The 26747-nt window shown below is 62.6% G+C and overlaps 1 protein-coding gene across 3 annotated transcripts; it reads left to right on the top strand.

The window, feature by feature from the left end:
• Positions 1–26747, top strand: DOK7 (docking protein 7). 3 transcript variants are annotated; one of them, XM_044225680.1, is made up of 10 exons: positions 1–54; positions 126–171; positions 5857–6087; positions 7012–7212; positions 16380–16499; positions 17830–17949; positions 18871–19577; positions 23710–23752; positions 26202–26330; positions 26611–26747. In XM_044225680.1, exons 1-10 carry the CDS (start codon positions 1–3, stop codon positions 26745–26747), a joined length of 1788 nt encoding a protein of 595 aa, XP_044081615.1. The 3 variants fall into 3 exon arrangements, with proteins under 3 accessions (XP_044081615.1, XP_044081617.1, XP_044081616.1); XM_044225682.1 differs by lacking the exons at positions 5857–6087; positions 7012–7212; positions 23710–23752; positions 26202–26330; positions 26611–26747 and having other exon boundaries at positions 18871–19595; XM_044225681.1 differs by lacking the exons at positions 1–54; positions 126–171; positions 5857–6087; ... (1 more) ...; positions 26202–26330; positions 26611–26747 and having other exon boundaries at positions 7064–7201; positions 18871–19595.

The following is a 26747-nucleotide window of genomic DNA, read 5'->3' as shown; positions in this document are numbered from 1 at the left end:
ATGACCGAGGCGGCGCTGGTGGAGGGCCAGGTCAAGCTGCGGGACGGCAAGAAGGTCGGGGCGCGCGGCGGGCGCGGGGCGGGCGCGGGGCGCGGCGGCCGCTTACGCTCCCTCTGTCCCCGCAGTGGAAGACTAGGTGGCTGGTGCTGCGCAAGCCGTCGCCGGTGGCAGGTGAGCGGGCGCGGGGCGCGGGGCATGGGCTGGCGGCGGGCGGCGGGCGGCGGGCGGCAGGCACCCCGGCCTCCAGAGTCTAGTCCGCCCGGAGCGCAGCCAGCTCTCCCGAAATAGCCGGCGGCGCCGGCCCGGCGGTAACCGGAGAGCGGAGCGCGCCGCCTTGGGGCCTGCTCCTGCTGGGACCCTCCCGTACCCCAGCTTCCCTGGACGGCCGGCCGGGGCCGGGGCTGGGCGGTGGGGGCCCGCGGGGCAAGGGGGGCGGGTCGCAGGGGTCAGGAGCGCCAGGGCAGAGGGTGCTCTCCCCTTCTCCTGCGGGCGGGGGGAGCACCCCTGGGGAGGCGCCACCCCTGTGCGCCTGGGGGAATTGAGTGGTGCCCCTGAATCTGAATCCCAAGGGGACCCTGCAGGAGCGTCCACCCAGGGGGCCCTTCCCACCTTGGGTGGCGAGAACAGAGGCTGGGCCCCCAGGTAAGAACAGGGGAGAAGAGGCAAGACTAGGTTGTTGGGGGTGAGGGGAGTGACTGAGACTACCCAGCCCCCCTCAGTTGGGTCAGCACCCCCAAAGTGGGAGGAGGCCAGCCCTCAAGCCCTGACCGAATCATTTGGCCTCAGCGAGACATCCTTTTGCATTTGGGGGGCTCAGAGCTCCCGGCCTGCAGCTGTTTCAGGAGACAGGTGTCCTGGCATTGGCCCAGGCACCCCTGGGTCTGTGTGGGGTGCTGGGCGTGTGACTGCCTACTGCCTCACACATGTGGGGCTGCCAGAATACCTTCCAGGGCGCCCACGTGTCTGTCATTTCCCAGGAAAGATTGGGTGGGGGGCACCCTCCCTGCTCTCTCTCCTAGGTTCCCTAATTCCCTGGGCCGCGCCTGCTCACGGTTGCCATCCAAGGGCCTACTTTTGGCTGGGGACACATTTGGTGCGTTCCCAGGCCTCAGCTTCCCCTTCCAAGGGGGCCCCTGTCTCCCCAGATGGCTCGCTCAGCCACCCAGTTCTTCCTGTCCAGACCCTGCGCCTGGTGCCCCAGGGGCCCATATCCAGGGTCAGGGCTGACCAACAAGGTGTGGGACCTGGGGAGACTGAGTGGGCCCTGGAAGGCGGAATTGCAGAGGCACTGGTCAGACCGAGGGCAGGGGGCAGCGGCACAGCCCCCAGTACCACTGAGGAGCCTTGGGCCAGCTGTGGTTGGAGGCAGGGGCTGGCTGCAGGTTTGGGGTGGGGTGGGCTGAAGAGTAGCCCCAGAGGTGGTCTTTGTCCCCCCTTCAGCCCTGGGGGGTGGATTTTCTCTCAGTATCAGAGAGAGCTATCTGACCAGTGAGCTCCCTGCTGGACCCCGGGAGCACCTGCCCGCAGAGGGAGGGCCTTTCTGCACTGTGGGGAGTTTGCAGGTGTCCCCGGGATCCAGAATCTGGATCTCTAGGCCCCGGTGGTCATGGAACCTTTCCTGAGCCTTCCTGTGGTGCAGGAGCAATAGGAAAGGCAGGTCCCGTGCAGAGAGCACCGTAGGAGTAGGAACCTGGGGGGAAGCCCCCAGCAGAGGAACCAGGACTCGGTTTGAGGGGGTTTGTTACAAGAGCGAGGGCAGGACACTCCAGGCAGGGCCTTGCATGAGAACCTGGGTGGTGGAAGGGATGGAGGCCAATGCGAGGTAGGCTCCTGCCCCTCTGAGCCCACCTACCTTCTCTCGTCCCTAGACCCAGAGTCTCACCCCGCCCCTCCCGCCCCCAGTCCTGGGGCACAAGGACCCGCCTCGCCATTCTTGGGCAGCCTGGTGGGGGCTGTGAGCCCAGCTGGTCTCCAACACCAGGGGTCGTGAAGGAGCGGGGTCTTGGCATGGGCCCCATGCGGCTGTCAGCCTCTCTGAGGAGGGCGTATTCCAAGAGAGCCAGGCACCAGGTGGTGGTGGTGGGGAGAGGCTGTGTCCCATGGGAATGGGCATGACGTCCCAGTCCCAGGTTGGGCAGGGAGCCAGAGGATGGAGTGTGAGCAGTGGCCAGCCTTTCTGTCCTCGTGGAGACCTCGAGGACGTGCGGGGGGCGGGGCTGGGGGTTGGAGCCCCCAGGCTCAGATCTCGGTTTTGCCCACATGCACTGTGTGACCCATACCGGTCCCTGTCAGGCTTGTGCCATGGCACCTGCTGAGGGTGGATGGCAGCCTAGCAGGCAGAGGGCTGAGCCCCCACGGCCTGTGTGCCCCCATTGATGCCTGTGTTCTCGGGGTGGCCTGTCCTCGTGAGCCACACAGTCCTACACCTGTCCCCCATGAACAGTGTGAACGTGTTTCCTTCCTGAGTCAGATCCCTAACAGGGCTGGGCCGGCGCTGTGTAACGCCTCCCGGCTTCAGCCTGGTTAGCAGCCCCTGTCCCCAGCTGCTGCCTCCAGGCTGCCCCTACCCAGCAGAGTCCCCTTGGGCTCTAGCGGCTCAGCTGAAGGCACTGTGCCAAGGTCACTGACAGGAGGACTGACTCCAGCCGCTGCTGCTCCTGCTGCGTCCATCCGCGTGGGTGTGGATCTCTGTCTCCATCCTGCTACAGCCTCTCCCCAGGCCCGAGGCCGGAGGTGTGCCTCTCCCTGGCCTGCCCTCCCCTAGGCTCTCAGCCCCTGGCTGCTAGCGGCTTCGAGGGCTCATGACCCCATGGTTATTTTTACTCTCATGTCCAGCCGCCTGCATTTGTTCACGGTGTCCGATGGGCCTCTGTGCTCACGTGTCCTGGAGGGACCGGCACAAGCCCCGCCTCTGTAGCCCCCTCCCCACATGCCCCTGCCCACCCCCCTCCCCAATCTGGACCTCTAGGCCTCGGTGGTCATGGAGCCTTTTCTGAGCCTTCCCATGTGTGCAGGAGCAGTAGGAAAGGCCGGCCCTGTGTGGAGAGCACCACAGGAGTAGGAACCTGGGGGGAGCCCCTGGTAGAGGAACCAGGACTAGGTTCCTCTAGGAACCTAGGTCCCTCCCCACCCCCTGTTCCTGTGTTACCAGCACTTTCATCCCTCTGCCACATCTGCCCTGCTGGGAAGTCCTCCCCACCCTGGCCCCCCAGCCTGGCTGTCGCCATGGTTATCACACGGCCTGGCCCAGCCTAGAGCACCTCTTGCCTGACCAGCCTCTGCTCTGCCCCAGGCTCACCAGGCCCCTGACCTGGCACCGCATGCCACTCTTCCCCTCTCTCTCCTGCCCGCAAGTCCTTTGGGTTCCTGCCCCTGAGCCTTCACTCTGGCTGTTCCCTCCAGCACAGCACTGATCCTGGTGGGGCTGCGTGCTGGTGTCTGGCATCACTTAGAAGTTTTCTGAGTTACGTCCTTTGGGAGGGTCTTGGCCCTGCACTCAGGCCCCTGCAGCCCCTGTCATCTCTTTGATCATCTCCCCTCCTGGGTGTCAGCTCTGGGGGGCCTGGGATGTCCCCCGGGTCCCTTGGCTGCTCACGAGGGGGATGATGGGGCAAGGGCTTCAGAGTGGGAGGCGTGGGGGCTCTGAGGGATCCCAGCAGGGGGTCTTCATGGGAGCCCGTTGGACTGCCCTCGATCACAGCAGGGCACAGTTGCTGCAGGGCAGGGTGAGCTCAAGGGGGATCCTGGCCCAAGGCTCCCTGCTGGGGGGCTCTGTGCCTGCTGGTGGAGGGCATTTGCTGGGGGTTAGGGCTGTTAGCACCTGGCCTGGGCAGAGCAGTATCCATTCCTCAGACGTAAAGCAGACTGAGCCTGAGTCTAGACTCAGGTCGTAGACGTGATTGGGACAGGGTCAGCCAGTCTCCCACCATGGCACCCGTGCCCTTGGAGGGGCTCAGCAGCCACGGCAGTGGGGTGGGTGTGTGTGTGTATGTGTGCAGATATGTGGGTAAGCACACGTGTGTGTGTGTCTTTGCTGGTGAGTGTGTGTGTGTGTGTGTGTACTTGTCAGTCGTTGCTGCCTTGGTTTACCTCGTTATCACCATGAGCCCCTCTTTCCCCTGCCTCGGGCCTCCAGCTGCCCGGGCCCAGACCCTCAGTGGGCCCTGTGGATGACCCCGCGTCCTGTCTCTCAGGCCACAGTGCAGCCTGGTCACCCCCTGGTGCCCTCTGGCCATGAGCTGGGCCCACACAGCCACATGGATGGGAGCCCAATAGGGGCCATTGGAGCAGGGGTGTCCAGTGCCCTTTCTGAGCTGCCGGCCAGGAGCCCTCCTCACCAAGCGACCAGTCTTGTTGGTGAGGGGTGAGGCCATAGGGTGTCCGGTGGAGCTGTCCCTCTGGGGCAGGCTTCAGCATGCTGGCCCGTGTGTGTGCAGGGGTGCTGTGGCCCAGGAGGGGTGGATGCGATCTCTCCTGGGCTGGCCCTGCTCTGTCTTGGGCCGGACCTGAACACTCACATCCTTCTGGTGCCTGTCGGTGAAGCTGCTTAGTGGTGAAGAGTGCTCCCAGGGAAGAGGTTTTTAAAATATGATCCATTTATTGCCCCAGGGGACATGGAGGGGAGGGGGTGGGAGCAGCTGCAGTCCCAGGCCCCCCCCGGGGCCCCACACTTGCTGTGCCCAACCTGGCCCCCTCCCCACCACCCCTTTCCCACCTGTGCTGCTGGGGCTTGGGGGCTCTTAGTGCGAGGTGGATGCCAGCTGCTTTAGCCAAAACCGGGCGGTGACCTGGGTCAGCTTCCCCCACCCCCAACTCTGGGCAGAAGGTGGGAGAGCGACATAGCCGCCTCCTTCAGCCTGTTTGCAAGCAGGGACTTGGAGGATGTGCTAGTGTCCTGGGGCTGCAGAGATCTGACAAAGCCGGAATCCAAACAGATGGAACAGGTGCCTGAGGAGGGCCTCAGGGACGGATGCCGACTCTCACCACGTGAGGGCGCTGTGGTGGCAGTGGCAGACTCGGCTCTAGGCTGGGACTCTGCAAAGTACCATCCCGAGCCAAATCTGGCCCTCTGCTTGTTTCTGCAATACAGTTTTATTGGAGCGTAGCTGTTCACTCACACGCTACTTTAGCTGCTTTCACAGTTAGGTCTCTGGGCCTGACGCTGCATGGTCCATGAGGCCAGAAGCAGTTCCCCTCTGGCTCTTTACAGAAAGCTGCATTGACGCTGCTTGTGGCTGTATTCCTGGGAGCATGACTCTTAGAACAAAGGAGGTGACAGTCTCACCCATCTGACAGATGGTTCCATGCCCTCCCTGTGCTTGAGCAGACAGATGGCCTGCCAGCAAGAACCCACCTTCAGGGCTGCTGGGAGGGAGGACGGCTGGGGACGGCAGATAGACAAGGCACCGACTTCTACACAGACGACCCGCTGTGCCGGATCCCGGAGCCTGCTGTGGGGAGAGGAGCGGCAAGGGTGGTCGCCGTGTCCCAGCGTGCGCGGGCGGCCTTGCCTGGTGCTCCCCCCTGAGGCTGGCCGTCCTGTAGCCCGCAGAGGCTCCCTGTCCTGTAGGCGGGCCCTTTTCACGGCTCTCTCAGTGCCCAGACCTCTGGTGACACAGTTCCGGGGCATCTCCATCACAGAGCGAGAGCCAGGGGGGCAGGCCCAGCTGTGGAGTGTTCTGGGCCAGCCTCTGCCCTGGCAGCCCGTGCACCGTTCGAGACATTGCCTTGGAGCCTCTGTGTGGCTTGCTGGGGGCCATACCTTGAGCCTGAGACTCTCCCTCTGCAGGGGCGCATGGGGGCTCAGGGGCGGTGCCGCTGATGGCCTGTGCCCCATGTCTTGCCCTGCTCCTGCAGACTGCCTGCTGATGCTGGTCTACAAGGACAAGGCGGAGCGAGCCAAGGGCCTCCGGGAGCGCAGCAGCCTGACGCTGGAGGACATCTGCGGGCTGGAGCCCGGCCTGCCCTACGAGGGCCTGGCCCACACGCTGGCCATCCTCTGCCTGTCCCAGGCCGTCATGCTGGGCTTCGAGAGCCACGAGGCCATGTGCGCCTGGGATGCCCGCATCCGCTATGCGCTGGGCGAGGGTGAGTGGGGCTGGGGAGACACACACGGGGCGAGGACGGGGACCCTCACGCGCAGACTGTCAGAGCCGTGACGAGTGTGCCGAGTGTCTCCCTTGCCAGGGTCTGTGCCTTGAGCTTGCGGTCTGGGAGGGCATTTGGTGAGCAGCGGGGGCCGCGGGGTCGTCCAAGCTCCCTGACTCGATCCTGTTAGTTACAACATGGCCCTTCCCCCGAGGGGCCTCTATCCCAGCACAGTGACTGTCCTCATGCTCCCCTTGGCTGCGCCCCCCCCAAGCCTGGAGCCAGCGTACCAGGGGGAGCGAGGCCACAGAGACCCCGTCCCACTGTCTCGCCCACCAGGGGTGTGGTGCCTCTGCGCCTGAGCCGGGAAATCAAGGAGGCCCGGTACAGGGGTGGCTGGGCTGGGTGCAGAGATGGGGGGCCCCTGGTGAGCTGGGGAAGGAGGAGGGGCCTCATGTCAGATGCCAAGGACCACAGCCATCAAGATCAATGACGCTTTAACACGGTTTTTAAAACCCTCAGGATCAACGAACATAGCCTGTGATGAGCAGAACACTGACATTGACCCTGGCGCGAGCCTGCCCTGCCTTCCCCTGCCCTCCTGACCCACCCCTGCAACCTTGACCAGCCTTGTCTTTATTTAGCCATTTGATACCCCATTCATCACAGACTTGTGCATTAATTTTAATTAGTTTTAATAAAAAATATCATTATAATATCTCTGGCCTCAACCACTGCGTGTTTGGGGCCTGAGCCAGGGGCTGCCCGGGGCTTGCTGGGGTCGAGTTGGCCTTGTTAGGACAGGGAGGGTGGCCTCTGAACCAGGATTGCATCTAGGAGCCAGAGGGCACTGGCTGGGCTGGGGTGAGGGGCAGCCGGGCCTCTGCTAGCGGTGACGCCCTCTTGCTCCTCCCCTGCCCCCAGTGCATAGGTTTCATGTGGCAGTGGCGCCAGGCACCAAGCTGGAGAGCGGCCCCGCCACCCTTCACCTCTGCAATGATGTTCTCGTGCTGGCCAGGGACGTCCCCCCAGCGGTCATGGGCCAGTGGAAGCTGTCCGACCTCCGGCGCTACGGGGCCGTGCCCAACGGGTTCATCTTTGAAGGCGGGACCAGGTGTGGGTACTGTAAGTACGTGGGGCCCTGAAACCTGCGGCTTGGAGCCGTGCGCCTCCCCCAGAACCCTCCCCGTCCCCAGCTGCGTGCATCTTGCTGGCATCTTGGGGACATGGCAGGCGAGGGTTTTGTGTCTCCAGACCTGGTGCTCAGCTGAGGCTAGACCCTGGCGGCCCCTGTCTGGCCCTGGCTGCTGAGGGTAGGAGGAGGGGCACCCAGCTCCCTGGAGCCAGGCTGGCCCATCGCAATGCCTGGCCCTGGGTCTGGTCACGAAGCCCCGGGGCATTTATGTTTGGACTTAATGAAAAGAGAAAAAGGGAAAAAGAATGAGCATGTCCATCGAGGACATGCCGAGAACACATTTTTGGAGTGAGGATTCCTCGTGGCCACACCAGCTCCCGTGGTCCTTGAGCCCCAACAGGAGAGGGATGTGGGGGAGGACAGGTGCCCTGAGGTACAGGTGAGGCTGAGGGCCAGGGCCCCCACGCTGGGGGCCGCGGTGGTGCCCTGGTGAGGAATGTGTTCCCAAAGTGTGCCTGTGGGCTGGAGCGGGCGGGAGCCGGTGGGAGTAACAGAGCCCGGTCCTTCTCTCACGGGGAGCTCCGCCCCTGTGGGGACGCCCATTGCTTGCCAAGTATGGCTGTGTGCAAGGCATTGGGGGCAGGAGCCCCCTGCCCTCTGGCTGGAGAAGCCCAGGCCCACCGGTGCTGGCTGCCCAGGGCTGGCATTGCAGCCCAGTGGCCTCCCAGTGACCTGTCCCATGCCCAGGACGACCTCAGTCAGGGTGTTGGGTTGGAGGGGTTTGGGTGGGAGCTATACACCCCTATCCGGGACCCCTGCCAGATGTGATCACAGCCCCCTCCCTTGTGTGAGGGGGCCCTGGAGGATCTGAGCGGCAGGCCATCCCTCCCCACCGGTGCCCCTTCCATCTAGGGACACTGATATCCCCACTGACAGTCTCTCCCCAGCGAAAGGCCTATCACAGGTGGGTCCACAGGACTCTGGTCCTGCCTAGAACTCTCCAGCAGAGGGACCGCACTGGAGGGACCGTGTTCGTGCTGGCTGGCTGGGTCCCTCCTTCTGCAAAGAGTGGGCAGGGTGGGACAGGCAGACGGGGACCGTGTGCCAGTGGGTCCTGCCATGGGAGCCAGCTCTGGGGGGCAGCCTGTGGGGCCCTGCCTCCAAGGACCTTAGTCATATGCAGGTGAGGCTCCTGCTCAAGGCAGTGAGACATCTAAATTTTTTAGATTTTTTTTTTTTTTTAATTTATTTGACAGAAATCACAAGTAGATGGAGAGGCAGGCAGAGAGAGAGAGAGAAGCAGGCTCCCTTCTGAGCAAAGAGCCCGATGCGGGCCTTGATCCCAGGACCCTGAGATCATGACCTGAGCCAAAGGCAGCAGCCTAACCCCCTGAGCCACCCAGGCGCCCACATCTGAATTTTTTGATGGGTTGGGTCCTGGGCTTGGGGGAGGGGAAATGTCTGACAATGCAAAGGCAGACCGCGGGGGGTGGGTTAGTGAGGTGCAGGGGGTTTGTGGGGCTGTGGTCTCCAGCTGTGGGGTGGGTGAACAAGGCCCTAGGGTTTCTGAGTTCTGAGCACAGCTTCCCCCGGGGTATGTGTGGTGAGACACCAGCCAGAGCCCCCCTCCTGCCAGATGTGCCCTCAGGGCCCCAAATTCTGGTATATTTGGTGGGGTCAGCACTCTGGGGTCCAGAGCAGAGGAGGAGAAGGGCACCCACCCGTGTGTGTGGTTGGAACTGGGCCACTGGGCAGTGGGTCCGGGGCAGCCCTCCCTCTACCAGATCCCATCCACGTGGGGGCCCTGGAGGAGGGAGAGTGGGGTGCAGACTGCCCAGGAGCAGTGCTGACGTGTGCACCCAGGGAGGCCAGTCAGGGGACCCCTTGCCCCGGAGACCCTCAGATTTGCTGGGCATGATGTAATAGGGTGTCAGATTAAAAATTCTGCCTAGGCATGTGGGGGCCCTCCCTGCCTGTGAATGATGGTGGGGATTCGGTGTGGCTGCTGTGAGGGTCGCTGTGACCTCCAGGGCTGCCGGGAGCACAGAGGGAGCCCCTGTGGGGGCCTTCCTGGGGCTGTTCCCTGGCGAGCCGACACCCTGACAGGACGCTGACCTGGGATTCAGTACCCCCTGCGGCTCCGAGCTCTCCGGGGGGGCAGCCGACCAAGAAGAACACCTGTGGGCTTGGTTCTGCAGGGCTCCATTGTTCAGAGACAAGTTTGCCAGGGCTCTGCCTGTATACACTGGGTCAGAGGCCGGCACGTGGGGCTGCCTGCCCATGTGGTCAGACCGCCGCCATCCAGCACCAGGGCCCCCCCTGCAGGGATGTCAGAGTCTTGGGGCTTCTGTAGCCAGAGACCACAGACTGGGGCCTTAGAACAAGGAAAATGGATTCCTTCACAGTCACGTCCACAGTCAAGGTGGGTAGGTAGGGGGGCTGCCGGGAGGCTTCTCCTGCCTCTTCTAGCCCCTGGTGGCCCCTGGCAGCCATGGCCTTGTGGCCGCCCACTCCAGTCTCTCTGCTGTCACAGCCATCTCCTGTATCTTCTCTGTGGGACACCAGTTGTGGGATTTAGGACCAGGCGATAACCCAGGATCACATCTCATTTCAGTTGGTTAAAGACCATTGTTTCAGGGAAGGTCACAGTCCCAGGTTTGGAGTGTGACCTGTCCTTTGGGGAACACACTGTTCAGTCAACAACATGGGTCACCTTGACTGTAAAGGTTTTAGAATTTGGATCCTGATGGGCCTGTGGCCCTGGGAGTGTTTGATCTGGAGGATGGAGAGCTGGATTGGAATCGTTGGAAAGGCCTGGCCAGTCTGGGGCCTAAGAAATTAGCAGCCCCTCCCTCCCCTGCTACAGTCTCAGCCCAACCCCTAGGCCCCCAGAACCACACCGTGTGGTGCTTGAGCACAGATGATTCTTCAGAGAGCAGGAAATGGTCCCCGGCCCCCTTTGCCCACCCCGAGTGTCAGGAGGCAGAGGGCTCCGGGCTCTGACGGGTGTGGGCGTCAGGGTGGTGTATGACCAGGATTGTTTGGCCGAAGCCTCTCTGGGCGGGGCCAGGTATGTGGGGTTGTCGTGTGGTTCTGGGTCCCTCCCGGGTGGGCATTTCCTCTTTGTGGCCTCCATGTGGACGGGGGCCCGTTCAGAGTCAGATGGGAGTGGGCTTCTTGGCTGGGAGTCCAGGGTCTCCCAGGGTGGCCTTGATTCTCTGTCTCTGGGTTGGTGGCAGCCCAGTGTGTATGGTTAGGGCTTCCGGGCAGGAACAGAGGATGCGACAAGGGGGGCCTGCCCAGAGCCCAGGGAGGGCAGGCCATGGGGAGGGTTGTGCAAGCTGAGCCTAAGGGTGAATGGAAGTTTTTTGGAAGGGGCCCGGAGGAGGTCTCTGTCCCTTGCATTAACGGGTTGTCCTGTCAAGGGCATTTCAAGGGCATTTCCACATCCACATAAGCCAGCTGTATTTACAAGTGATCAGGGTCCTTGGATGCTGAGGACGTAAGCAGGGGTCAGAAAGGTCCCTGAGCCTGTGGTGGAGGTGCATCGTGATTAGTCACTCTCAGAAATGCACAGCCCCCAGCCCAGACATCCTGCATGCCGGACCCTCCCCCACTCACTGTGCCCGGCTCTTCGGGGCACTATCCATGGCTTCAGCCTCTTGGAGCATGGTGGGCATTTCTAAGTGACCTAAAGAATGTATCTTTTAGGGACATCTGGGTAGCTCAGTGGGGTAAAGCCTCTGCCTTCTGCTCAGGTCATGATCCCAGGGTCCTGGGATCGAGCCCCGCATCAGGCTCTCTGCTCAGCGGGGAGCCTGCTTCCTTCTCTCTCTCTCTCTCTCTGCCTGCCTCTGTGCCTACTTGTGATCTTTGTCTGTCAAATAAATAAATAAAATCTTAAAAAAAAAAAAAGAATGTACCTTTTAATGTTTTATTGAAATTCAGGTTTTTTTTTTTTAAAGATTTTATTTATTGAGAGAGAGCTAGAGAGTGGACGCACAAGCAGGGGGAAGGGCAGAGGGAGAGGGAGAAGCAGGCTTCCGCTGAGCAGGGAGCCTGACATGGAGCTCGATCCCAGGACTCTGGGATCGTGATCTGAGCCGAAGGCAGACGTGTCACCAACTGAGCCCCCCAGGCGCTCCTCAGTTTAGTTGTAAATGACTATTCACGTGAGTTAGCCAGGAGGAACTCTCTTGCTGTGTGCTTTGAACACTTGCATTGTCCAGCTCTGCTAAGTCTGCTTGCGGGTGGACGTTGTGGTCCACACACTGGGCAGTCTGGATGGAGCTGGCTGAAGCCCTGAGCACAGCAGTGTGTGTCCAGCATGGACAGGTGACCTTCACAGTGCGTGCAGGAACCCGGCTAGGGGTGGGGGGGCGGCAGATGGAAGGCTCAGGTTACGGAAAGCCTGGTTGGACCAGAGTCTGCGCTGTCTTCCCCGAGTCACAGGGAGCCATCGAAGGGCCTTGAGCGGGAGCATGCCACCCCCGTGTCTGTGTAGGGCGATGACTTTGGCCCTAGGCTTCAGATGGGATTGAGGTAGGGGGCCTGCAGGGGGCTGTGAGAAAGCTCTGAAGGTGGTCTGAGGCCGAGTCAGTGGCATGTTTGGGTGGGAGGTCACTGGGAACTTCAGGAATGTTTACGGGGTGGTTGAAATGGGGGGAGAGGGACTGCCAGCCTGGGGTGGGCCGGCGAAGGAGGAGTGCTTGCTGGGGCAAGGGTCCCAGGAGGGTGGAGCCCCTGCCCTGACCAGGCCCGCTGCTGTGCTTTGCCCGCAGGGAGGCATCCAGCCCGTGCAAAGGCTTGGCAGCCGGCTCCCTTCCCCTCAGCTGCACGTTAAGGAACACTTATGTTTGGGGTCATTTGACAGGGACGGTTCCAGGTTTCTAAGAGGAGATTCAGTCTGCTCTCTGGGTCCAGACCACCAGGTAAATTACAGATGGTTTGTGGTCGATCGCACCCCTCTGCTGGGAATTTTCCACATTGGGGTTGGGAGTAGGCCTGGAATCTGTTGGCCTCTTGGACCTCATTAGGGGTTGGCGTCCCAGGCTGGTCCTGGGGTCCCTGAGTGTCCAAGACAATGCCCTGGGCTTCTCCCTTTGGAGGGCTTCACTCTACTCTGTTTCCTTCTGGGCAAAAAGGCCCAAGGGGAAGGCACCGTGTCACCTGGCCCTTGGGGACAGGCAGTGTGGCTTCCTGTGGGGGGCAGCCTCCTCCCTCATTGCCAAACACAAGATGTTCGGTCCTTGGACACAGAGTCCCACTCAAGACCGTCAGCTGGCCCTTGGGGAGAGGCAGAGAAATGTAAGATTGTGGGTCTGCCCCGAGGAGCCTCTTGCCTGAGCAGGAAGTGCTCAGGTGCCCAGTGTGCCCATCGGGTGACGGCGGCACGGCTACCTGAGAGGAAGGTGACTCACTGAGGAGTGGGCTTCAGGGAGCTGGAGAGGAGGAGCATCCCCTCCTCAGGGACGGAGCTCCCCTCCAGCAGCATTCCTACACCCTGCCCAGGGTGGGCTGCCTTGTGCCACGGTGCCTGCGAGAGGACACAAGAATTACTTGCTTTGCATTCACTGTGGCAAAATAGACACACGCAGAATTTACCATGTTAACTGCGGTCAAGAGGCATTAAGTGCGCTCAGTGTCATGCAGCTGTCCCGCTGCCCTGTCTAGGCTGGCTGACACTCTGTCCCCCGTGGACACTAACCCGTCTGTCCCCTCCCTGGACCCCGACACCCACCATCTACTTTTTGTGTCTGGATCTGACTCCTGTATGGGGCTCGCGGAAGTGGGATGGCATGGTCCCTGTGTCTTCATGGCTGGCTCATTGCATGGAGCACAGCGTCCCTCAGGCTCATCCGTGTGGTAGCAGGTGTCAGGATGTTCTTCTTGCTCGAGGCTGAGCTCCGTTGCACTGGGCAGATAGATGGACCACTTTGTTTATCCGTCCCTCCATCTGTGGCTGCTACTGTGGTTGTTGGGGGCGCAGGCCTCGGTGCCTGTTCTGAGTTCCTTTGGGCACACATCAGACGGGGGGTTGCTGGGTCTGCCTTTGATGTTTTGAGGACCTCCACACTATTTTCCACGCCGACCCCTCCCACAGCGCACTGGGGTCCGGTTTCCCCACATTCCCGCCAATCCTGTTGTGTTCTGTGGTTTTCTTTTCAATCAGTCTTCCTGGAGGGTGAGACCATCAGAGGAGATAAAAAACTTGATTTTGAATGAATGTGTTTCTTTGAACTTTGGTCCTGTCTCTCAAAATAAGAGGAGAGAGAAATGAAATTCTGCTCAGCAGATGTTTGCCTCTGTTAGGGAGCCCTGTGCAAAATGATATCAGAGGGTCCTGGTCAGCTGCATTCTGAACAGAAGTCTAACACAAGGCAGGTTGGTGCTGCCCGGGCAGAGTTTTCTAGAACTCTAGATGCTTCCAGACACTTTCTCCCCAACGGGACTTCACTGTGTGCTCTTGGTCTCCATGAAGCTGGGACACCAAACTCATGCAGAGCTCAGGGCCCTGGAGGTTATCTGGACTAACTGTGGCCCACGGAGTTTGGCACATCCCATGTTTGATTGGAAGAGTGTTTCTTTCTTGGGGTTGTGACTCCCTCCGTGTGATGCGACATGCTTCACGTTGGAGATATTGTCCTAGGAACTGACTGCACTTATAAAACCCGTGAGGTGTGCCGGCGGCCCCCAAGAACCCAGCAGGTGCTGGCTTCCCACTCAGCACACTCTCTCTCCTCCCCATCCTGTTTGCCTGTGTCAGTGATCGCAGGGCAAGAAATACCCCAAACTGGGCAGCTGTGTCTTTGCTGTGACTCTGTGGGTCAGGGATCTCTGCTCCACGGGGCGGATGGATCATTCAGGCTGTGGCATTGGTGGGTGGCCTGGCTGGGAGGCGCAGGATGGCCTCAGGCACGGACCCTGCCTGGGGCTGGGGCTTCATGGACAGGGATGGGGGGAGCTGCAGGGGCTGTCTTCACAGTGACTGCATGGCAAAGCATACCCAAGTGCCAGGAACATTTTCTTTGGGGAAGGTCCATTCCTCCTGTTTCCCTCTTTCCGCCATACTGAGTGCTGGGCGTACCCTGGGCAGCTGGCCCTGGGTGAGACACTGGGGTCCTAATGTTTCTGAAGTGGTCCTTGCATATACGACATGGGGCCTGGACACCAGGACAGCATGCAGATGAGGGCACATGCCAAGCAGAGGACCACAGGGTGTGACCTAGAGGAGGGGCTCCCTCCAAGCAGCACCGAGGGGATGATCAGGGCTCAGGGGTCAGGAACAGTGACGTCAGGTGAGCAAAGGCTCGATAAGTGAAGGGACATTATAGGTGGCCAAGGGGTGTTGATAAATGGGGGTGGCCGCCTCCTTGGGGGAAGGCTCAGGTGGGCTGGTGTAATTCGGGAGCTCCCGGGGTCCCCAGGGCCTAGGCTGGGGGAGCGGAGCCTACAGAGGCCAGCCGGCAATCAGCGGGCTGTGTGTCCCGGAGGCCTTCTCTCGAGGCTCGGGCAGCCCAGCCTTCGGAGCCATGTGCCGTCCCCAGGGAACCTCTGTGGTCAGCTCACTGGCGTGTGTGGGGGCGGCCGCCATGGCCCCAGGCCTCACCCGCTGCGTCTTGGGAAGCGTGACGCTCAGCAGACGCCTGGTGGAATGCCGTCGGCTCCCCTCCCTTAGTAATGTGGTTTTTTATAGTCGGGGGACTGGTTGTGCCGCAGCCTCTGGCAGCTGACCGTCTTGGGATTAGAGGCCCGGCCCTTTGTGCGAGCTGGCAGGCCGGCCCCCTCCTTGGGGTGGGGCAGCAGCCGGGCGGGACACTGTAGGCCGGCCTTCTCCTCGACTGCCCTCCAGCCCGGGCCCAGGCACAGCTCACAGCGGGCAAGCCACGGCTCCGAGGCCCGTCCATCTCGCTGGAAGCTCTTTGGTGCCTGGATGTTTCCAGATGGCCCGCTGGCCAGGCTGGAGTCCCTCTTGGCCCCCTCCGGGCCTCAGTGTACTCATCTCTAAGTGGGCTTGTCACCTGCTTTCAGGGGGCTTTGAAACAATGGAGCTCCAGCAAGCAGAGGGAGCTAGAGCGCCCCAATCCCTGGCCGGGGCATTGCCTCATGTGGGGGGCTGGCCCAAGTCCCCAGGATCCCGGGAAGACGTGTGGTGACTGTGGCCGGCAGCCAAGTTTTAACTGGGAAACGTTCCCCTTCCCTCTGCTGTCCGCCTGCAGGGGCGCCCTGGGACCTGGCCTTCCAGAACAAACATGCCTTTCTTTGGACGACGGGTGGAGGGCAGGGCGCAGAGGGATTCTTGTGTGGTGACAGCAGCTGCTTGTCCAGTCCCATGTGGCTTGGTGTCCCCATTCACTGGGCGGGTGGTGAGGGATTTCATTCACGCTGGCGGGGCCGCAGCCGGGCTGTGCTGACTCACGCGGCCTGCCCTCTGCTTGGCTGGGTCCCCCGTGGGTAGGACCTCGGCTTCCACCTGCACACCGTGGGCCTGGGTCCCTCCTGAAAACACACCCAGGAGGAGGTCCGTGCAGAGGGCATGGTGTGTCGCTGGCCATGGCAGAGCCGGCTGCCTCGTGTGTGGGGCAGGCCCACCTCACGCAGACTCTGACCCTCAGAGCAGCCCCGGGTCAGGAGACCAGGTCGGGGGGTAGCTACTGAGGTCAGGGGGCACCTCTTGAGGTCAGGGTCCCCCGGCTGCTTTCTGGCATGTGAACCCCACTCTAGGGCAGCCTGTCCCTTGCCCCTCTGATAAGCCAGGACACCCTTACAGGCATCTTCCTGTGGCCATGTCCTCCCAGGGCACCCCCAGCACTCCGTCCTGGCCAGTGGACCCAGGACTCGGGACCAGAAGGATGGGATGCGCTCTCCCGGCACTGTCCTGGAACGCAGCATGGTGGCCACAGCTGGGCTGGGGCACACAGGCCCGGGATGGCCAGGCGTGTGCCCTGGCTGCCCGGACAAGATGTGTGGGCCTGGAGGACGGAGTGGGGCCAGGCAGGGGCTCATCGGGTGCCCAGGAGACACTCCCCGCCACCCCCACTCCTGTGTGTGTGGTCCCCACCTTCTGCATCCTGGTGTCCTCCGTGGCCCATCCTGCAGGAGTCCCGACCCACCCGTGTGGGGCCGGGCGACACCAGGGTCTGTCTTCCCTCTGTAGGGGCCGGAGTGTTCTTCCTGTCCTCTGCCGAGGGTGAACAGATCAGCTTCCTGTTCGACTGCATTGTCCGTGGCATCTCCCCAACCAAGGGGCCCTTTGGGCTGCGGCCGGTCCTCCCAGGTGTGTGGGGGAGCATGGCTGGTGGGTGGGGTCTCAAGGATGGGTGGGGTCTCACCTGCGAGTGGGAGTGAGGTTGCCCTGAGCTCGTCTGCTCTTACCCACCCCCTTCCCGGGGTGTGGCTGGGGCACGTTCTCCAGGAGCCCTGGGCCAGGATGAAGCTGGATGCCGGAGGGCCAGGCTAGCCCAGGCATGTGGGGCTGCGAGCAGGGCTAGACCCCCAAGGTCCCGGCCCCTTTCTCCCACTGGAGGAAGGTCTTCCCTCCCCTCGGGGACAGTCCTGGGGGGACAAAGGCTGATTCTCATCACCTCCTTTGACCGAGGCCCACGGGGTGGGTGGTACCTGGGATCGCTTGTCACCTTGTCCAGGTGGGAGAGACCATGGCCTGTGGCCACGCGGTCAATGAGCTCACATCTGTGGCCTCCTTGCATGGGCATCACAGTGTGGGCCATTCAGGCCACCTGGGGAGAACAGAGGGGAGCGACCAGCCAGGTTCCCCTCCCCCGACACAGCCCTGGGACAGGCTGGGGAGGAGGAGGCTACCAGGACCAGAGCCTGCGGTCTGGGCTCTGCGAGACAGTATGGCGGCGCCCTCTGCTGGCGCCCTCCTGCCTTGCAGACACAGGCGCGGCGTAGACAGCAGGGTGTGGGCGGGACCGTGAGACCAGTTGTGTGGACAGGTGTGGACGGGCCTGGCTGGCATTGCGTCTAGGCTCTGAGCTCATCCTGAGATGTGGCCTCCACTGGGTTAGGGTCTTGCTCCAGGCCTTCTGGGATCTTGCGTTCACCCCCTGCTCAGTCGGATCCGCGTGGACACCAAGGGTGGGAGAGGCAGGCCACCCTATGCAGTGGGTTGGGAGGGGAGAAGGGAGAGTTCCGAGGTCTGCCCTGCCCTGAGCACAGTCCCCCGCACTCCCGTCTTGGTCCCACCACGGTCGGGGTGCACTCTCTCTGCACCCTCACTTTGCAGATGTGGACAAAAGCTCAGGGCATGCGTCCAGCGCCAGCGTCTCGCTGCCCCGTCCGCTGCCGGAGGGGAAGTGGTCAGGAGGACATGCCCACGTCTCCACCCTGGGTCTCACCTGCCGGCTTTGGAGCACAGAACATGGGCTGGTGGCTGTGGCCGAGGGGCCTGGACGCGGCAGGCGCCCTGAGATTGGTGTCCTGTGGCTGGGGTGCAGGCGTGGGGAGGAGCTGGGACTCCTGGGGGTCCCCCATGGCCCTGCAGTGGCCTTGAAGCAAGCTCAGCACACGTGTGGCCCCCTCTGAGGCCGGGGGTCCGGGGTCGGGAACTGAGGCCACATCTCTGCTGACTGCCCTCTTTGCCGCAGACCCGAGCCCTGGGGGACCCGCCACCGCTGAGGAGCGCGTAGCCCAGGAGGCCCTGGAAGCCCTGAAGCTGGAGAAGCGGCTCAGCCTCCTCTCCCACGGGGTCAGGCCGGGCAGCGGAGGTAGGCGGCCTGGGCGGGAGCGGGCGGGGGCGGGGCCGCGGAGGGGGCGGGGCTGCCGCCGTGGGAAAGGCCTGGGCTCTTGTGTTTTTGCCATTCGTTCCCTCTCTGTCTACTCATTTGTTCATTCTCCCCTCTGCTCACTCATTCATTCCTTGGCCTTTGCTCACTCATTCTCCTTCTGCTCATTCGTCCTCCCTGCTCACTCACACCTTCATTCATTGCCTACCCCAGCTCTCTCATTCCGCCCTCCCCCCACTCATTCGTCCCCTGTCCCCTCACGGGTGATGTCAGAAACACGGAGCACTGGCCTTGGCCCTGACCGGAAGCAGAGTGCTTCTAGAGAGCGGGGAGGGCTGGTGTGAATTCTTGCTGCCCATGCCTGAATCCAGCCACAGCCTCTTGTGGTCGAGCTTTACTGTTCGTGCCCAGCTGACAGGGCCCTTCTTGGCAGCCTGCGACTCTCAGTTTGCTGCAAAACAGATAGAAGGGGCTGTGGCCATGTGAGGGACCTGGCTGGGGATGGGGGTGGGGAGCTGCCCTGTGGGGCCTGTCTCTCCTCTCTGACTGCTGCCAGTCTCCGGGGGTGCACTGGGAGCACGGTGGCCTGCCCCTAGAACAGGGAGCCTCAATTTGCATCAAGCGGCAACCTCCCGGGGGCTCACATCTGGTTCCCAGAGGGCAGTGGCCAAGGAGGCTGGAGGGAGAGCATGGATTCCCAAGGGGGCTGGAGGTGTGAAGGACTGGTATTCGACAAGGAGCTGGAACTCGCTGAGCCAGCTTGTGCACCAGCCTCCAGGCAGTGGGGGAGCTTGGGTAGGGGGCAGGGTGGGCCCTTGGCTGATGTCGCCCCCAGCCCCCCGAACCTGCTCCTGGCCCCTAGAGCAGCACCCACACCCCCAACCTCCCTGCACTCTGTCTCAGGGGATGACCGCAGCCTGTCCAGCTCATCCTCGGAGGCCAGCCACTCAGACGTCAGTGCCGGCAGCCGACTCACAGCATGGCCAGAGCCATCCCTGTCCTCGGCCAGCACGTCGCAGGAGGGCCCGGGGCTGGCGGCTGCCCAGGTGTCTGGAGAGGCTGCGCCGGGCATCTCCAGGCAGCCCCCTAAGCCCCTGCGGCCCCGGCAACTGCAGGAAGTTGGCCGCCAGAGCTCCTCGGACAGCGGCATAGCCACAGGCAGCCACTCCTCCTACTCAGGCAGCTTCTCGTCCTGTGCCGGCAGCAGCCTGGATGTGTGGCGCACGGGGGACGAGTTTGGCTCCTTGCTCAGCCTGCCGCCGGTGGCTGGGGTGCCCGAGCCCAGCCTGTGCGCCTGCCCGCCAGGGACAGCTGAGTACCAAGTGCCTACGGCCCAGCGGCACCATTATGACACGCCGCGCAGCCTGCGCCAGGCCCCCAGGGACCAGAGCCCGGCTGCGCAGGGTGGCCCTGAGGACCCTGGGGCTGGGGACTCGGGGGGCCAGATGTCCACAGGGTGTCCCTCCGGCTGGCTGGGCACGAGGCGGCGGGGACAAGCAACGGAGGCCCCGGGCTGTGAGGCCCCTGGTGAGGGCTGGGAAGCAGGCAGCCCCCATGCTGGGCACCCTCCGGCTTTCTTTTCCACCTGTCCGGTCTGTGGAGGACTCAAGGTAAACTCCCCTCCCTGAGAGCCGCAGCCCAGGCCCGCTGCTGCGGGGGCTGCGTTCTGTCCCTCCTGGCAGAGTGAAGGGGAGGGGTACCCTTTGTGTTGTCGTGAAGCCTGCGACTGTGGGCGTGGTGGCGGCACGGTGGGGAGGGCCTGGAGGGAGGGGTGACACCCCCAGAGCCTGCCCTCTGGGGAGCGGAACCTGCAGAGAGGGCTCCCGGGACTTGGAGAGGCCCAGTGGCCTGCAGCTGCAAATGCGTTCTGGAAAGTGGAACGCTCCGGTTGGCGCCGGCTGGGCGCTCCAGGCATCCCAAAGCCCGCGCGAGGAGCAGGTGCTGGAGACACAGGCAGCACTGTGTCCTGGCTGACTTGTGCCACACCCTGGGAGTGAGTGGGGTTGGGAGGCCCCTCACTGGCCATGGCCGCCTCCCTGTCTTGTTCACTGCCTACCCAGGGGACGGCCGTGCTTGACCTCTTGGATCATTGTTTTGCATAGGCGTGCTGCATGGGACGTGTGGCACAAGGCATGCAGGACGAGATTTGCCTGTCTGCCCCATGTGTCCTCTGGGAAGCAGCACCACAGGGGCCCATCTTACAGGGGAGGAAACTGAGGCTCAGGGGTTGCAGGGACTTGTCGGATCTGGGTCTCCTGGCATGCGGACTGTCATGGCTCACCCACCAGCCTGTTCTCACACCTGCAGCCTTCCGGGCCAGGGGCAGGAGGGGAGGGCCTGGCTGCAGCCCCCGCCGAGCAGGGAGCAAGGCGGTGATGTCCTTGCAGTGGCCAGCGCACGGTGTCAGCTTGTGAGGAAGCCCCACGAAGGCTCCAGTACCCGCAGCTCGCTCCCCCGCCCACCCCCCTGGCTGAGGCTCATGGTGGGGACCAGAGGAGGCCAGGGTTCCCAGGGCCCGTTCATGTGCATTTGAAGGGCATGTGGGCGGCCCAGGGGTGCAGCAGCTTCTGGCACCCTCTATGGTCTGTCTGCATGGGGTGCAGCTGCCTGGCCTGGTTTTGTCTCTTCGTTCCTCGGCTTCGTGCCCATGCAGTTCTGGACGCGGGCGGCGCCGTCCTGCACTGTCTGCCTTCAGCCCCCGGCTGGGGGGCAAGCCGCTCATCTGTAAAGATTTGGCTTTGTACCTTTACTGTCGGCTGAAGACCTTTGTTGCTCTCTGACGTTTTTAAAAACCTGACACTGTTTGTAATACATTATTAGACTGGAAATAAACTCTTCTTTTCTTACGGTCTTGTCCTTTTCCATTTGCCAGCCCCTCCCCCTCCCACCCAAGCCCTCTCAGTGGGGCCTTTGACTGTCTCTGAAATCTGGAGGCCCAGGCCCCCAGCCTGTGGGTTTCGGGGGCAGCCTGGGGCCTCTCCTGGGTAGGCTGCCTTCAGCCAGAGTGCCCTGGAGGCCTGAGAAAGGCGAGGCAGCTCCTGGCAACCTACGGGGCCTGTGTGTGTGATGCGTGTGCACTCACGTGTGATGTGTGCATGTGTGAGCATTCATTTGCATGTATGTGCTCTGTGCACGGGGTGTGTAACTTGTGTGCATGTGTCTGTAGTGTGTACACAGGCTGCATACATTTGCATATATGTGCGTGCACGGTGTTCATGTGCAGGTCTGATGTGGAATGTGTGCGCATGTGATGCATGCACAGGAATGTGCATCTGTGCACACGCATGTGTTTGTATGCGGCATGTGTGCATCGCACGTGTGGCGTCGGTGTGCATGAATGCATGCGTGTGTGCCTGTGCATGTGTGGCATCTGTGTGCACGAATGCACATGTGTGTGCCTGTGCACATGTGTGCTCTGCCTCGTGCGTGCAGTGTGTGGCATGTCCCTCTGTTCAGTGGACCATGGCGAGGTCCCTGATGGTCACTTGGTCTCAGGCAGGGAGCTCACTTTGTCCAAGTGATGCCAGGGGGCATCCTGCTCTGAGCCTGGAGCCCCCACGCCCTCCCATCTCTTCCTTTGGGTGGCAGAGCTCCCACCTCACGTTTCCTGTACATCCCAGGGGCCACGCCACGCCCTGTCCCACCCATTTTCACCCTTGTCCATCACCCTGCTGGAGGAGCCAGCTCTGCACCGCCCCCAGAGTTGGGAGCTCTTGAGTGGGGTTCTTGTGCCCTGCAGTGTGAGGAAAGCCAGGCTTCAGGGGCTGAGCCGCACCTGCCCTGCCAGCTGGGTGGCCTTGGACAAGTTACTATACCTCTTTGAGCCTCCGTTTCCTCCTGCTTAGATGGGGACAGCAGTTCCTACCTCTCTGGGCACACGGAGAGGGTCTAACAAGGTGGCAGAGGCATGCAGGCAGTAGATGTCTATTCACAGGAGCCGTCATCAGACTTGCTCTTGTCACCTCCGCCGAGGCGCCCCAGCCAGTCTGGCTGCCAAGGAAATAAGACTGTGAGCTGCCAGGGTCACGAGATGGGGGTGGGGGTGGATTCTGCTGCTGCTGGGGTCCCTTGTTGTCTGGGCTCAGTCCTGCTGCATTCGCAGGGGTTCCTGGCCTCAGACAGCCTGGGGGGGTGGCAGGTGACCAGAGCCTGCTGAGGCCCCAGAGTCTGCTTTGCCCTCTCCCCACCGTAAGAAGCGGGGGGGTGCTGGCCGGCGCCGAGCATCCTGTGGACACCTGCCCCTGGTGGGCATCCTGGCTGTGGACTCCATCTCCTCGACTGAGGTGGACCCCTGGCTCTTCAGGGAAAGTCCGTCTGGGGGTGAGGCAGTGGGAACGGGCTGTGGCCTGCCTGGGACTCAGGCACAGCTGGAGCTGGTCTTGGCTGGAGGTGTGGCAGTGCTACTGAACTGGTCGGGGTTGGGCTATCGTGTGAAGTCCTCAGCCAGAGGAGGGAAGGAGCCACAGGAATGGCCACTGACCGGCATGGCCCTCTGGGGGCGTTGGGGGCCAAGGCATCTTGTGGGATGGAGTGACTCTGGAGGAGGAGGGCCCGGCCCTCCACAGCTGCCCCTGCACCCCAGCATAGCCCTGGGGATGGGATCTGGGGCCCAGGGGCCTTACCTGGTGGGGCTGGGTGCCCCTGGAATGGGCAGACCCATGCTGGGAGTCCTCTCTCCTCATCTCCCCAGAGCGTGTGCAACCCATTTCCCCAGAACTGGGGGTCAGGGGTCCTGGCCCCCCCAAGGGCCTAGGGTAGATCTGAATCCCACTGGTGCTCAGTGCTGGGTTTGAGGCTGCGCCTGCAGGACTGGCCCCCGGAAGCAGATGCAGTCTGGGAGGTGCCGCGGGTGGTGAGGAATGGATCTGTGGCTCCTGGTGGGCACTGGCCTCCTGACACAGGGTCAGAGGTCAGACACCCACTGCCGAAGTCCCAGGCCCTCACAAGGGCTCCTTAGCACTAGGTGACGGTGAGACCGGCTCAGGGTGCCCAGGATTGTCCCTTGAGCCTGGCCCTAGGGCCAGGGTTGGGGTGCTCTGACTCGAGTCTGTGGCATCCAGCTAGGTTCCCCGGAGCGGGCTTGGGGTTTCTGCAGCCCCAGCCCAGTTCCCAGTTCCCCAAGAGGTGCTACCACTGGGCTGGGATCCCCACACTGAGGGCAGATGCCGGGTCCTCTCCCCTCACTTGCCCTGGGCCCATCCCTCGAGGGCTTTGGGAGGTCGAGGCCCAGGCTCAGTGACCATGACAGCCATGGGCCACTGTCCCTCCCCCTGGTCAGACCCTGCCCTCAGCCCTGAGGCCACCAGGGCCCCTCCCTCCTGCGCATCCCTCCACATGTGCCATCAGGCACCACCCAGAGGCTGTTCTGAGTTCACGGGACTCATCTGGTCCCTCTGGCCTCTATGGGCCCCTCCATGGGCACTGCTGGGGGAGGGGTTGTGGGGCCCCAGGAGTTCCTTCTTCAGCCTCTGCGCTCCTGGGGGCCACACCCCCTGCCATGCAACTGCAGACAGAGGCCAGGGGCTAGAGTTGCCAAGCCCTCTCCCCAGAATGGGGCAAGCAGGGGTCAGGGCTGGTGGTCCAGCTGGAGTCCTGGGACATGTGGGTAAGAGGCACCTGGGAGATGAGGTGGTCGGGCCCCCAGTGAACTGGTCACACCTGGGCCAGCATCTTGGTCGTCAAGCTGGGGCCGGGGGCGCGGGAGCCGAATGGACAGACTGATGCATGTTCTCTTTGGTCTAGGGAGCAGTGGCCTCACCTCCCCGCCTTCTGATGATGCATTCAGGTAGGTCTCAGCTCTAGGACCAACTCCGCTGGGGCCTTGGGACAAAGGAAGTAGGGGGACGTAGTGGCTGCCTTCACGGCCCAGTGGGAAGCTCTCTACCACTCAAGCTGGCAGGTGCTAGGGGACAGTGGGAGGCAGTGGACAGAGGGTGACACGGGCAGTGAGGGGGGAAAGTACGCAGCCCCCACCAGAGTGGGGCGGGCCCAGGCAGGGAGTGGAGGACAAGTGTGGCCAGCTTGCCCAGAGGGGTATGTGGATGGAGTGGTTAGGGTGGGGCTGCCTTGGAGCCTCAGCCTTCAGGAGGAAGCCCTGTCCTTGGGGTGAGGGGTCCCTGTGATGGGCAGGGAGTGAGGGGAAGGCTTAGGGTCTCCAAGGCCCAGTTAGAAGGTGAGGGCTGGGCAAAAGCTTGCTGTCACCGAGGGGAAGGCCTGGAAGGTGCGGCTGGGGAGGGGGGAGCTGGAGGTCAGGGGTCAGCTCTGTGCCTTATCTTCTTGGTGGAGCCTCTGGGCTGGGGATGGGGATGTCCTAATGAGCTCAGATTCTCCATCCTTCTTTAGAGATCTGACACCTTTTGGGGCCGGACCCTGCAGGCTGACTCTGAGTGGACCTTTGGGGGCAGGAGTGGGTGGGCAGGGCTGGTGGCAAGCAGGGTCCATAAGAATGGCCCACACCAACTGGCCTTGGGGTTCCCTGGGTTGGGATAGGGCCCCGAGGACCACCCTGACAATGCTATTCTCTTAAACTCAATCCCAGACGGTCCTGGACATGTCCTCCTGCTGTCCACCCGCCTCCCCGTAGGGTCCTGGGGATGTCTTTGACCTTGACATGTGGGGGTGGGGCATCAGGACCTGCTGGGGGATACAGCCCTTCCTACTGAGGTCAGGGGCTAGGGGATGTGGGGCCCAAGCCTGGTGGGACAGAGCAGCCTCCCTGTGTGGCCAAGGGCAGTGCCAGGCTTTGGGCCGTCCAGAACCCTCTGCCCCTCTCCTGCCTCCTCCTCCCTTCCAACCGACAACTGTGGACTGGGCAAGACTTGGGTCCAACCTAAAACTAGCTGCTACGTCTTGGGGACATGTCCACGTGACTTTGGGGCCAAGGCCCCCTCCTCGGCTTTGAGAGGCTTCTGTGCAGAGGCCTGGCTTCCTTCCTGGTCTCCCCTCAGACCCCGTTTCAGCCCCTGCAGAGTTCCACCCAGGTCTCTACTCTCACCCACTATTCCATCTTGTCTTCTATCCCTTGGCACACGCCTCCTTCTCCAGGCAGCCTGCCCGGGTCTTCCCTGGCCTCGCTGGTCTAGGTGCTCTCCTGAGTGCTTCACCTCGTGGGAAGAGGATCTGCACCTGCCCTTCTGTGTGCCAGGGTCCCCTCCAGGCCAATTGAGAGAGAGTCCCACTCTGTTGGGGCAAGCTGGAGCGCTGCGGGTCCTCCTCATCTGGGAACAGTCCTGGCTCTGAGTCTCTGGGACGTGCAGGCCTCCCCTGGCATCTGGGGGGCCTCGGGCATCCGTGTTCCATATTTTATATCAGTACAGTGGGCATGGCCTCCTGAAGGGGTCCCATCGTGCAGGGACCATGCATTGCAAGGAGGTGGGGGTTGTCGCTTAGGGCCACCAGGCAGGGAGGGGACAGGAATCTTGTGACTTGCTTTGGTTCATGGAGTCAGGTGGGGGCACCCACATGGCCGGGCCCCATATGGCTCTGTGGGCCGGTGTCTGTTCCTCCCTGAGCTCAGGGCCTCTGTGGCCTCCCCGTCCCTGCTGGGAGCAAGCCCGCAGTCCTGTGCCTCCCACCCCTGGCCTTGCTGGAGCAGCTAAAGGGCACAAGGGTGACAGGCACCCAAGCAGGTGTGGACCTTCAGAGGGTACCTTGGGGCAGCAGGTGTCGTGTGAGGGGATAGGGCACTGTGCGAGATGGTGGCTGCCCACTGAAGTCCCCAGCCCTGGCCTTGGCTCTGTCGACCTGTGAGCAGGCCCTTAGGGATGGCAGAATGACATTTGCTACTAGGAAATCGGGGATGTGCCTGGGGCCATCCTGGAGGAGGTGTCCCTGTGAATGGAGGTGTGGACCTGCTGGGGAGGGGTTTTCTGTGGAGGCTCACTTATCCAGAGAGGGTCCCTAAAGCCTGGAGCCGGGGGCGGGGAGGTGAGTGGTGATACGGGGGGACAGCCATCAGTGTTGAGGACGGGCGGCAGGGGCTGAAGTGAGAGCAGTGTGTTCACTGGACTGCAGCAGGCCACAGGGCATCCACGGGAGTAGCTCAGCCGTGATCTGTCCACTATGCCAGGAGAGGAATACCCCCTTCTAGAAGCTCCTGGTGAAGGGAAGCTCAGGAACTCAGGAAGGGCAGGGCTGGGCCGGCAGAACCCGAGAGCCGGGGGCCTTGGATGGGTGCCAGAGGGGGTGGGCACAGAGCTCTCTGCCCCCGGAGACTCACTGACTTCCCCCCACAGGAGCCCCAGGGTCCGAGAGACTGTGCAGCGAGGCGCCCCCCTATGTGAACGTCCCCGTCAGCCCCTCCCCCAAAGCGCAGCTGCAGTACCTGGGCCTGGAGCTCCAGGGGGCCAGCGCCGGGATCCGAGGTGGGTCCCCATGTTGGGGATGCAGGCCTTGGCAGTGGAGGGGGACTCCTCCTCCCAGGACCCCCACCGGTCCAGATTCTTACTGAGCCCCGTCCTTGAGGGTGTGGCCCCACCTTCCTCCCAGCTCAGCAACACCCCTACCAAGCTCCAGTCCTGGGTCCCATCCCCTCTTCCAGGCCAAGGCCTCTGCGGGGAGGGCGGGGGGGCGCTGGCGGGGGCTGTGCGGGGGCTGTGCGGGGGTGTGGGGGCCGGCCAACCAGCTCATCTGGGCTACTTTCAGGGGCTGGTGCATCCCGCTACGCGCAGATTGACATTGTGGCCACTGAGGCGGCCCACAGGGCAGGGGCCCGGCACGCACAGATCCGGGAGGAGAGGCTGCCGGAGCTGGACCAGAGAAGGAAGGGGACCCCAAGGTGA

This window comes from Neovison vison, chromosome 11, assembly GCF_020171115.1.
Source record: "Neovison vison isolate M4711 chromosome 11, ASM_NN_V1, whole genome shotgun sequence".
Classification (NCBI taxonomy): Eukaryota; Metazoa; Chordata; class Mammalia; order Carnivora; family Mustelidae; genus Neogale; species Neogale vison.
Note: the sequence above shows the minus strand (reverse complement) of the source record. Positions and strands in the feature narration are given on the sequence as shown.

Excerpts from the sequence above, each read along its gene's own strand:
- DOK7 (XM_044225680.1), top strand. The coding sequence starts at position 1 with ATGACCGAGGCGGCGCTGGTGGAGGGCCAGGTCAAGCTGCGGGACGGC. Across the intron at positions 17,950-18,870 it reads GGTCAGGCCGGGCAGCGGAG|GGGATGACCGCAGCCTGTCC; the intron begins GTAGGCGGCCTG and ends ACTCTGTCTCAG. Across the intron at positions 26,331-26,610 it reads GGCCAGCGCCGGGATCCGAG|GGGCTGGTGCATCCCGCTAC; the intron begins GTGGGTCCCCAT and ends GGCTACTTTCAG.